This window comes from Schistocerca piceifrons, chromosome 3, assembly GCF_021461385.2.
Source record: "Schistocerca piceifrons isolate TAMUIC-IGC-003096 chromosome 3, iqSchPice1.1, whole genome shotgun sequence".
NCBI lineage: Eukaryota > Metazoa > Arthropoda > Insecta > Orthoptera > Acrididae > Schistocerca > Schistocerca piceifrons.
This window is the reverse complement of record NC_060140.1, coordinates 662,137,206-662,149,637: the sequence shown is the minus strand read 5'-3', so window position 1 is coordinate 662,149,637 and position 12,432 is coordinate 662,137,206. Positions and strand designations below refer to the sequence as shown.

At 39.2% G+C, this 12,432-nt stretch overlaps 1 protein-coding gene across 4 annotated transcripts in view; it reads right to left on the bottom strand.

Annotated features, from left to right (window-relative positions):
- The window catches only part of LOC124789612 (E3 ubiquitin-protein ligase TRAIP), a 216,933-nt gene extending 206,974 nt beyond the window's left edge, over positions 1-9,959 (bottom strand). The window contains exons 1-2 of one of the 4 annotated variants that reach the window (XM_047257027.1): positions 9,489-9,959; positions 7,054-7,100 (exon numbers count right to left, since the gene is read on the bottom strand). In XM_047257027.1, the coding sequence (XP_047112983.1) occupies positions 7,054-7,090 (37 nt within the window). In that variant the 5' untranslated portion in view covers positions 7,091-7,100; positions 9,489-9,959. The remainder of the gene's footprint in view (positions 1-7,053; positions 7,101-9,488) is intronic. The other 3 variants (XM_047257028.1, XM_047257029.1, XM_047257030.1) reach the window with 3 other exon arrangements.
- Positions 9,960-12,432: the final 2,473 nt, after the last annotated feature.

The following is a 12,432-nucleotide window of genomic DNA, read 5'->3' as shown; positions in this document are numbered from 1 at the left end:
ATTGAGCTTACACTCACACAAGCCGCAGAGTTGTGTCCAACATCATCAGAGTGTGAGACTACAACACTGGATGCGCCTGCTGACTTCAACGCTAGTGCCGACAATACCCGTAACAACCACCGCCTACATCTAGGCCAATGCCTGTTTCCTAGATTAACCCTTCATCATGCTGTTCACTGTCATCATAGCTTGCTGCACCCTAAATTTGGGCATGCTGTGCTGTTGGACCACTTTTGGTTACACTACCAATCTACAACATTGAGCTGGACAAGAACTGTTATGGGTTTTTTAGTGCCTTTGGCTGTACTTTTTCTAATTGAATTCTGTGCCGTCTGGTGTTTGGTTCAACAAACAAGTTAACTGTGCAATGTTTATTTGTACTGTTCATCACAAATACACCCCCCCCCCCGACTCCATGGAATGGATGCTGTGCTAGCAGTTACAAATAGTACCCAACTATAGCTACAGTGTGCCATGAGTCACGCAGTCTCCACCCATGGCACCACAAAGTTCCAGTCTGTCACCATATAGATGGTATTCTTACATGGGAACCTTCCGTTAAAATACCTACAATCTGTATCTGCTAATTAGATCGTAGATGTACATCGTTCACCATTCAAGGATAAATGTGGGCACACAACCACACTCGCCTAGTTCATCACCAGCAACAGTTGCAGACCAGTTGCCATTTTACAGTTATAGCTAGGTGACAGATCTTCAGACGGACAGCTGCTGACAATGAGCGATCATCGGACAGTACACACCGAGTGTCAAAGTGTTATTCACTATCAGAACCTGTACACAAACTGTTCGTTACAGCAATCCAGAGTGAACTTCTATAGGTTAGATAGTTCTCTTTCACTTTGTTAGGTTCTCTTAGGTTAGGTTAGCTTAAGTTAGGTTAAATCAGGGTACAATTACAGCTTCAACTACAGATCCTCATCATACATCATTCAAGTTGAGTATTTCACAGTAAATTATTTTAATAAATGCTATTTACCTGTTTATCATTGTGTTGTCCTCCTTATATGTGATCTAGTTAATATTGCACAGTGAGCAAATCAGATGCTAACATGTAAGCAAGGTAACTCTGTATAGCAACTACTTCTGTGGTATAGGGTTCACTTCCTGCTACCTTTATGTTGGTTCCCTACGTCCATGGGAATACATCCAGCTACAGACAGCCATTTGTGAATATAACTGGTGTCAAAACTGACTTGTAGTGGCCGTCATTCACTGTTAAAAATAGTGATCCACCAGAAAATATTACATTCAACCAGACAACTGTTTTCTTCAGAAAACACTAACCAGTTGATCAATGATCACAGAGCTTCCCTTGATAGCTACAATTTTTCTTTGCACTCCAGCCTCCCAAAGTTCTGTCAGCCACTACAGGAAACACAGTAGCCTGTTTCAACTACATCATGTTTAAAAAATTATTTCGCCTTGTTGTGTTTACCAGTTGATTATCCTTGACTGACATGCCAGTGTCCAGTTACCACACACTTGGATTCTCCAGCATCACAACATTGTTTTATCCATTGCTGTGCAGAGTACTCAGAATTACACACCATGCTCCAGCCTTTGACGCTGTCAAATTCTATCCTCCACAAGAGTAATAACACAGTCATCAATAGCCTCTTGATAATGAGGCATGGCTTGTCACATAACTGCAAGGTGGTTCTCGTATCTGACCTTTAAGACGACGACATAACTAGCCAGACTGCATTGTCACAAAATGCAACAGGATACTGCCATCAAATGCAAGGATAATGTCTAACATGATAAATTACTTTAAAATGATGTTCCTCTTAGGATAATGTCATCCTACAAGGTTGGAAGTTCAATCTCTCTAAATGTGTCCATACAGGAAGAGACCTGCACACAACTCATCACTTGACTACGAAGGCTTTCCCGGCATAATAATTGATAATATTCTTCCCGTGTGTGCAGCCAGATCATAACGCCTTCATGACACCGGAGAGATCGTGCACCAGCACTCTCACCTGAAGATGGCGGCCAGTTGGACTGTGGAAATACTGTGTCATGAATACGTTATGATCCGGCTGCACACCCGAGAAGAATATTATCAACTCATCATTTGATGTTGAATAAAGTATTATTATTATTATTATTGGCCACTACGGCTTTAGATTTCAGAACGATCAAGGTAACACTCATCATTTTAGAGCACTTTACTACCTTCCACTGCACAGTTGGCAGCGCGAGTTGAGCAATTACTTTCCAGCCAGGAAGTGGATTCAAATACTCACAATTATGTTTTTCTATTTTTCATGCGGTAACTGTTGCAGCTTGACATGAAATTGAACCTCTGTCCATTTACACAGAATCACTAAAAATTGACCATGTAGATACAATGATTACCAGCAAAAATTTCCCTATGAAGGGAAATCGGTAATAAATGCACATTTTATTTGCACAAAAGCCTTTGAGTCTTCTTGGAATGGAATTAGTCTAGGCTACTGATAAGCCCATTATTGCATAATATTTCAAGTAATAATTCCCCTTCACATATGCTCAAGATAATCAAAGAAATAGGTGTTCAGCATTTTCTTCACATCTCTGCTGTATTGGACTTTGACTCTGGTTGCAATTTTCCACTGCTAATTTATGGAAGGGTAAGTGAACCGAGCCTGTGTTCTCTGACTTCTGAATAAGAGGGGGTTGGATTGATTTGGGGGGAGGAGACCAAACTGCAAGGTCATTGGCTTCATCAGAGAGGAAATGATGTTGGCCATGCCCTTTCGAAGAAACCATCCTGGTATTTGCCTGAGGCGGTTTAGGGAAATCACGGAAAACCTAAATAAGGATGGCCGCATGTGGGATTGAACCACTGTCCTCCCGAATACGAGTCCAGTGTGCTAACCACTGCGCCGCCTCACAGGGGGAAGCAAATTATTATTTGTGGGGACTTCAATGTAGATTCTCTGAAAGAGGGTAATAGGAAAAATGACCTTGAAGTATTACTCGGTTCTTTCAATTTGACACCCGTTATTGATTTTCCTACGCGGGTGGTAAAGGATAGCAGCTCACTGATAGATAAGTTCTTTATAGACCAAGATAAGTTTAAGCAGATAAATGCTCAGCCTGTTGAGAATGGTCTTTCTGATCATGGTGCACAGCTAGTTACAATATATGACATACACTCCTGGAAATGGAAAAAAGAACACATTGACACCGGTGTGTCATACCCACCATACTTGCTCCGGACACTGCGAGAGGGCTGTACAAGCAATGATCACACGCACGGCACAGCGGACACACCAGGAACCGCGGTGTTGGCCGTCGAATGGCGCTAGCTGCGCAGCATTTGTGCACCGCCGCCGTCAGTGTCAGCCAGTTTGCCGTGGCATACGGAGCTCCATCGCAGTCTTTAACACTGGTAGCATGCCGCGACAGCGTGGACGTGAACCGTATGTGCAGTTGACGGACTTTGAGCGAGGGCGTATAGTGGGCATGCGGGAGGCCGGGTGGACGTACCGCCGAATTGCTCAACACGTGGGGCGTGAGGTCTCCACAGTACATCGATGTTGTCGCCAGTGGTCGGCGGAAGGTGTATGTGCCCGTCGACCTGGGACCGGACCGCAGCGACGCACGGATGCACGCCAAGACCGTAGGATCCTACGCAGCCGTAGGGGACCGCACTGCCACTTCCCAGCAAATTAGGGACACTGTTGCTCCTGGGGTATCGGCGAGGACCATTCGCAACCGTCTCCATGAAACTGGGCTACGGTCCCGCACACCGTTAGGCCGTCTTCCGCTCACGCCCCAACATCGTGCAGCCTGCCTCCAGTGGTGTCGCGACAGGCGTGAATGGAGGGACGAATGGAGACGTGTCGTCTTCAGCGATGAGAGTCGCTTCTGCCTTGGTGCCAATGATGGTCGTATGCGTGTTTGGCGCCGTGCAGGTGAGCGCCACAATCAGGACTGCATACGACCGAGGCACACAGGGCCAACACCCGGCATCATGGTGTGGGGAGCGATCTCCTACACTGGCCGTACACCACTGGTGATCGTCGAGGGGACACTGAATAGTGCACGGTACATCCAAACCGTCATCGAACCCATCGTTCTACCATTCCTAGACCGGCAAGGGAACTTGCTGTTCCAACAGGACAATGCACGTCCGCATGTATCCCGTGCCACCCAACGTGCTCTAGAAGGTGTAAGTCAACTACCCTGCCAGCAAGATCTCCGGATCTGTCCCCCATTGAGCATGTTTGGGACTGGATGAAGCGTCGTCTCACGCGGTCTGCACGTCCAGCACGAACGCTGGTCCAACTGAGGCGCCAGGTGGAAATGGCATGGCAAGCCGTTCCACAGGACTACATCCAGCATCTCTACGATCGTCTCCATGGGAGAATAGCAGCCTGCATTGCTGCGAAAGGTGGATATACACTGTACTAGTGCCGACATTGTGCATGCTCTGTTGCCTGTGTCTATGTGCCTGTGGTTCTGTCAGTGTGATCATGTGATGTATCTGACCCCAGCAATGTGTCAATAAAGTTTCCCCTTCCTGGGACAATGAATTCACGGTGTTCTTATTTCAATTTCCAGGAGTGTAGCTCCATTCAGCAATACTAAACAGTCCTCCAAAGTAGTACGTTCAGTCAACGATTTAACAACTGCAAATTTCAGGGAAAGCCTACAGCAGTTAGACTGGGATGAGGTGTACCGTGAACCTGATGCCAATTTAAAATATAATTTATTTCATGACATTTTTGTAAATGCATTTGAAAACTGCTTCCCCAAGAAAATAGTTAAATATACTCGTAAGAAACCTTGTAACAAACCACGGCTTACTAAGGGTATAAAAATATCTTGTAACCGGAAAAGGGAAATGTATCTGACAGCAAGAAAGAGTAGTGACCCAGAAACTATCAAAAATTATAAAAACTACTGTGTTATATTAAGAAAGTTATTAAAAAATCCAGGAGTATGTGTATCATGTCTGAAATCAGCAACTCTCATAATAAAATTAAAACAATTTGGAATATTATTAAAAGAGAAACAAGAGCAGAGGAAGACAGTATTACCATCAAATTGGATGAAAACTTTACGAACAAAAAGTCAGAATGTGAAAATATTTTTAATAATCATTTTCTAAATGTTGTGGATATAGTAGGATCCAGGTGTTCATTAGAAGATGCTAGGCAGTTAATGGAAGAGGCCATACCTATGCAATTTGATACAATTGAAATCTCACCCACTTCTCCCTCTGAAATTAGGAAAATAATAAACTTGCTTAAAAGCAAAAACTCACATGGAATTGATGGCATTTCCAGCAAAATACTAAAAGCTTGTTCTCAACAGATAAATAAGATTCTCCGCCACCTGTGTAATAGCTCTCTGGAACAGGGCATTTTCCCTGATAGACTGAAATATGCTATTGTTATACGTTTGCATAAAAAGGGGGATAGATCTGATGTCAACAATTACCGTCCAATCTCCCTTCCAACAGCTTTATCCAAAATTTTTGAGAAAGTAATGTATTCAAGAGTAGCTTCACATATCTGTAAAAATGAGGTACTAACAACATGTCAGTTTGGTTTCCAGAAAGGTTTTTCAACAGAAAATGCCATATATGCTTTCACCAGTCAAATTTTGAATGATCTGAATAACCGAACACCACCCATTGGGATTTTTTGTGATCTCTCAAAGGCTTTTGATTGTGTAAATCATGAAATTCTGCTAGACAAGCTCAAGTATTGTGGCATGAGTGGGACAGTGCACAAATGGTTTAATTCGTACCTAACTGGAAGAGTGCAGAAAGTTGAAATAAGTAGTTCTCGTAACATGCAAAGATCAGCACATTCCTCAAACTGGGGAACTATCAAGAATGGGGTTCCACAAGGGTCAGTCTTGGGTCCTTTGTTGTTCTTATTATATATTAATGACTTGCCATTCTATATTCATGAAGAGGCAAAGTTAGTGCTCTTTGCTGATGATACAAGTATAGTAATCGCACCTGACAAACAAGAATTAACTGATGAAATTGTCAATACTGTCTTTCAGAAAATTACTAAGTGGTTCCTTGTAAACGGACTCTCACTGAATTTTGATAAGACACAGTACATACAGTTCCGTACAGGGAATGGTATGACGCCATTAATAAATATAGACCTTAATCAGAAGCATATAGCTAAGGTAGAATATTCCAAATTTTTAGGTGTGTCCATTGATGAGAGATTAAATTGGAAGAAACACATTGATGATCTGCTGAAACGTTTGAGTTCAGCTACTTATGCAATAAGGGTCATTGCAAATTTTGGTGATAAACATCTTAGTAAATTAGCTTACTACGCCTATTTTCACTCATTGCTTGCATATGGCATCATATTTTGCGGTAATTCATCACTGAGGAATAAAGTATTTATTGCACAAAAGCGTGTAATCAGAATAATAGCTGGAGTCCACCCAAGATCATCCTGCAGACATTTATTTAAGGATCTAGGGATATTCACAGTAGCTTCTCAGTATATATACTCTCTTATGGAATTTGTTATTAACAACCAAAGCCAATTCAAAAGTAATAGCAGTGTGCATAACTACAATACTAGGAGAAAGGATGATCTTCACTATTCAAGATTAAATCTAACTTTGGCACAGAAAGGGGTGAATTATACTGGCACTAAAGTCTTTGGTCACTTACCAAATAGTATCAAAAGTCTGACAGATAACCAACAAGTATTTAAGAAGAAATTAAAAGAATTTCTGAATGACAACTCCTTCTACTCCATAGAGGAATTTTTAGATATAAATTAAGAAAAAAAATACTTAAAAAATAAAAAAAAATAAAGAAAAACAAAACACAAAAAAATAAAGTTGTTAAATTAACCTAATTATGTCATGTATTAGAAAATTCGACTCGTTCCACATCATTACGAAATATCGTATTCATGATCCATGGAACTAGTATTAATCTAATCTAATCACTCAGTCTTCTGAATAAGAACTTAAACTGTTCTGTAAATGTAGCCAAGCATCTTATGATATCACTTTCTCTGGCTTCAAAAGCTCACAAACACTTACAGTACACTACTAATCCGGCTGCCAATACAACCTGCATTCCAAACTAGCTGTAAAAAAAAAAAAAAAACCAGTGTCAAATCTGATGAAATGAAAACTTAAACAACAAATAATTTGCAAAGAAATTCCAGTTTCAATACTTGAAGTATGTCCGCCTTTTTCACTTGCGGTGGGTTAACTAATACTATCCTTCCGTTCGCTTTACAAAACTGACATTATCAACTTACATGCTACAGAGGACATGGGTCATTATTGGCACTGATCCTGATCTTCAGTTCTATTTTATAATGAAACATGACTGAAGGTTATAGTAGTGCTGCACAACCTAGTACTTTTCTGGGTCTGGAGGAATCAGGGGGAAACAGATGAATTCATGCCAATATGGATTGTTTCCGTCCATTGTCAGCCTTAGATTAGGTTTTTGATATTAACCATGTGACTTAGTTTTGGTTTGTTGTATTGTGGACTTAATTTTCGGTGGACAGGGGTACTGTGGACTTCATTATAGGTAGATAGGGTAAGTGTACGTTTGGGGACAAATTTGACAACTTGATTGTGATGGTTTTTAGTACTGCAAGCTTCATTTTAGCTTCCATGTAGGTCAAGTGAGATTTGCTGGACCAGGCTTATGAGTTGTGAGGGTTCCTAGTATCGTGGTCTTCATTTGAGCTGTATAGGTCAAGCAAAATTACCAATTCCAATGGTTTTTGCACTTTATCATGATCTTGAATGTTGAGAATTTTGTGTGCTTGATTTTTGGGTTAGTATTGGTTTTGGAATGGTGGCATTATCCCCCCCCCCTCCAGGTGTAATGAGTGTTGTGATGGTCAGCCTAAGTTGTATACAATATTGAAGCATAGGTGCCTGCCACCTTTTTAAGGATCAAAGCAGACATGTTGAATCGCAGCTTTCCGTTTTGCCATTTCTATAACAATGTTAGAAAGTTACTATGAAACTACAGAAAACTGCACCAAAGAGACAAATGATGCTAAATTCTAACTGACAAAAATAGCTGAATGGACAAAAACTAAGTGGAAGGGACAACCAATTAATACCTGTTTTATCAACGCTCAACAAAATCCAGTAACAGCTGCTACAAGGAAAGTGTTGTGCATTGCTGAGAATCTCTCACTTCCAAGAGCCCACATTAACATGAGTCACTTCCTCTGATTCTTATCTCATAAAATGACTGCAAGACTGTTTTAACAGACTAACCTGCAGAGCAGTCTGAGATCTACCTTATATTGGAAACATAGTCTGGTTGTGAAATGGTAGAATGAACAAAAATGATATCATTAGAAGAATCGTTGACAAAGTTAATGAACTGTTTGAGCAGTGATGCAGATGATTTCGGTCAAAAGTTACATATACCTCGCATTAATTGGCATTGTAATTTCAGTGGTACATTGTGTGTAACAAAATTTATACTGTTATGTCAATTTATGCAGTTGGCTTCCACATGTTGACAAAATCCACAGAAGACTACAACAATCTTCCAATACGGGTCAAAATTCTGAATCTACACATAGTTGAATGATTTGTTTGGGACAGCACATGTCAAAACTTGAGACTCAGCCTTCCATAAAGTATTAACTTTTAACAACTATACAGCATTTCTGAGTGACATTTATTTTCTCAGAAGATTGACTTTGTATGGGAAAAGAAAATTTAATGTTTACAATGTAACAAAATTAATTCTGAGGCATTTATGATAGAGTAGATTTCCAATAGAAAGAAAAAATTTCAAGAATATACATTATTAATAATGTGCAACAGCCACCATAACAATTGTAAATAATTTTAAAATGTTTGGCTCTTCCACTCCAACACATTAGAAGGGGATGCCTAAAGATCATAACTTTTTGTTTACCATTCTGTCAATTTTAGCCCCTCTTTCAGCCAAACGATTAATGCAACTTCAGACCTTTTTCTCAAGAATGCAGTAAATCAAGCATAAAAAGTCCACAAGACTTTAAGAACAGCAAGCAACAACACACACAAATTTTGTAGATCCACTAAACTGATACTTTTCATTCATTTTTATATTCAGCCAAGAATAGTATGAAAACAATGAACTTTGGTATGAAACTTGTTAATTATACATACATAGAAAATTGTAGACTGAAGCTCGTTTTCTTATCTTTATGAGTCTCACCGGATCACAGATTGTTCTTCGAATCGTTATTGTCATGAGTAATGTGTGTAGGCTACACTAAACATTTAAAAAAAAAATACTGCACTCAAAACATTGAAATAGGACATGATATGAATAGCACTGAAACATACAGCAAACATGCACCAACTAAATATTTTATTTAAATAGTTTATTTCATAATTTATAAAATATTCTACCAAGAACCAACGGAACAGTCAATGAATGTAGTTACGTAAGGTACATGTGTGGGCGACACCACACACACCTACAGAATTTCCATTACCTTTGAAACATTAATATGTTTGTACTATTATAGTGTTTCCATCTCTGCGGCAAATGTCAAACGTCGGGTAAGAAAGTATTCAATGAGCTAAAAGTCTTAACGTAATATCATGACTACTACACAATGATGCAAAATATTTAATACCCTCATTTAACTCCTTCGTCGTTTCCGTAAAATAGTTTTAATTATCCTATGTCACAAGACATCACTATCCATTTCTGATAAGCCTTTGATAAAATTTGACTGTCGTTTAGGCATCAGCTACTTTCGACGAGCACTAATAGTTCAAGTCAACGCCGCAGAGAAATGAAATACTTTTATTACGACAGAAAGCATGAGTGCCACTGTCATAAACTTTAAAGTTGTGTATATTTCGTTCAGATACTTAGCTAGAGTCACAGGTATCTCACTTCTGAACGAAATAAGCACTGTTCCCTCCTCTCTTCATCACATCAACACTTTCAAAATATTGCCCGCCGCTGCATGAAGACCAACATTACGCTATGGAATTATGTGCGCGCCAAACCAACTATCAATTGTACCAACAATTAGGACGAAAAATGTAACACAGTCTTTTCGATACAAGATTAGATTAGAGTCGATTAGTTTTTCGTTCCATATATCCGTGCTGAGGAGATCCTCGTGGATGTGGAACATGTCAATTTTTTTAAAGCTGAAATAAAAGTACTAGTAGTATGAGTATATACAATACATCATTTGTTTCTATTAAAAAATTCGTCAATGGAGTAGAAGGAGTTGGCCACTAGTAAGTCTTTCAGGCTCCTTTTAAACTGATCTTTATTTGTAACTAAATTTTTTATATTTGCTGACAATTTATTGAAGATGAGTGTTCCTCAGTAGTGGACAAGAAACACTTGCGCGTACATTCTCTCTATCACCTTCGTGGGTCAAATAATTTTTCCACCGAACTAGTTTAAGATGACGCCGATAGGAAAGTGTAGTGACGCTTCTCTCTCGTTAAAAAGGCAAAAAATGAACAGTTCTTCCTCTAGAGAATGTAAAAAGCGTGTGATGAAGGGTATTCTGTGTATCAAATGGAACTTCTGGTTACACGAAAAGTGCGCGAAAGTAAATCTAAAGTTCGTCAGCAATGATTTTCCGTGGACATGTCACGGTTGTTTACGTGACGAAACGGCCGATCTTGTAAGTGCAGTTGATACAAAAAACGAAATTATAAAGTTACTACGAAGTGACATTGAGGCATTAAAAACCGAACTTTCAACCACCAAGAAAGAAAACGGTACATTAATACAAGAAAAGAAGTCCTGTGTGTGTAAAAGCCATCAAACGGAAAAGCAAGAAAATCGCGAAAATACGAATGACCGATCGTACTTTAAAAACAACATTTCAAGTTTCCCGTTGATGTCTCGGTAAACTCAGTAAGCCAAAAACCGGAAGATAAATATAAATGGAAGGTGGTGACATACAGCAAAAGGAAAAACAAGGCGACAGATACGCAACAAAAGGAAAATGACTTTTTAATAATTGGCGATTCGCTGCTGAAGAATATCGCTGTCCCCAATTGCAAGATCGACGTACGACCTGGTATTAGAACGCATCAACTCGGTAAACATTTTAAAAATATGGTAAATGCAAGACAAGATACTACAGAACCAGATTCTGAAACCAGACATAACTATAATGGGGTGTTTATACATGTTGGGACGAATTCGTTAAGGAGCAGCAGTGAGGAAGAAATGGCAAGCGAAACAAGAAACATGATTCGTACTGCAAGAAATATGTATGCAGGATCTCGTCTGATACTTAGCGGAATCATAAACAGAAGGTCGGTGAGTGAAAAATATATCGCCAAAATAAACTGTGCTCTTAAAGAACAATGTGATCGTCTTGGGGCAATTTTTATAGACCCAAACAAATTCCTATGTAAAAACTCACTAGCAAAGGATGGCTTGCATTTAAATAGACTGGGGTCTGTAACGTTCAGCAGAATGTTTGCAGATGTCTGCAAAATCATTAGGTGCAAGGGAAACTAATATGGCCTGAAGGGGATGAAAAATCATACACTCCAGCTGGAAAAGAAAAATATAAGCACCATACAAAAAAAGACGATACTAAAGAATTTGCCCCAGAATACAGCTCACAACATGTAAACCAACAAAATAAAAATTACATAAAAGTACTTCATCAAAATATTCAATACTTTGGTAACGAAAAATTAGAAGCAGAAGTACTCCTGAGTGAAGTAAGACCAGACATATTATGCATAAGTGAACATGGACTAACTGAAAGTAAAATACATAATGTGGCAGTAAAGGACTACAAACTAGCTAGTTACTTCTGCAGACCTAAATATAAGGGTGGTGGCGTTTGTATATATATTAAAACAGGTACTCTTTCAAAGAATGTAAACAGTGAAGCTGCTACATTTCCCATAGCTAGAGAAAAAGACTTTGAAGTTACTGGTATAGTGGCAGAGGATTTTAGAGTGTTTTGTGTGTACAGGTCACCATGTGGCAATATTAGCATCTTTCTAAAAAAAAGTTGCTAGCTTATTGAGAATGAATATGAAGAGAAATCTTATTATATGTGGAGACTTCAACATTGACATGGGAAAAGACACAAAAATAAGACAGGATTTTGAAGAATTGTTAATACAGCATAACATGAAAGTGACAATAACTGCACCAACAAGAGTGACTTCACAAAGTGAGACAATTATTGACAACATAATTACTAATATGTGTAACTATGAGTCACATGTAGTTCAGACAGAAATATCTGATCATCATGGACAACTAATCAGCTTTTGCAGAAGTAATGACACAGTATCAGAACCAAAACAAACAACCAAAGAAATTAGGATCATCAGTGAACAAAATATCAACATCTTTAGAACAATGTTAAGTAAGGAAACCTGGAATGAAATCCTACAGGCCCAGAGTGTAAATGAAAAATATGATGC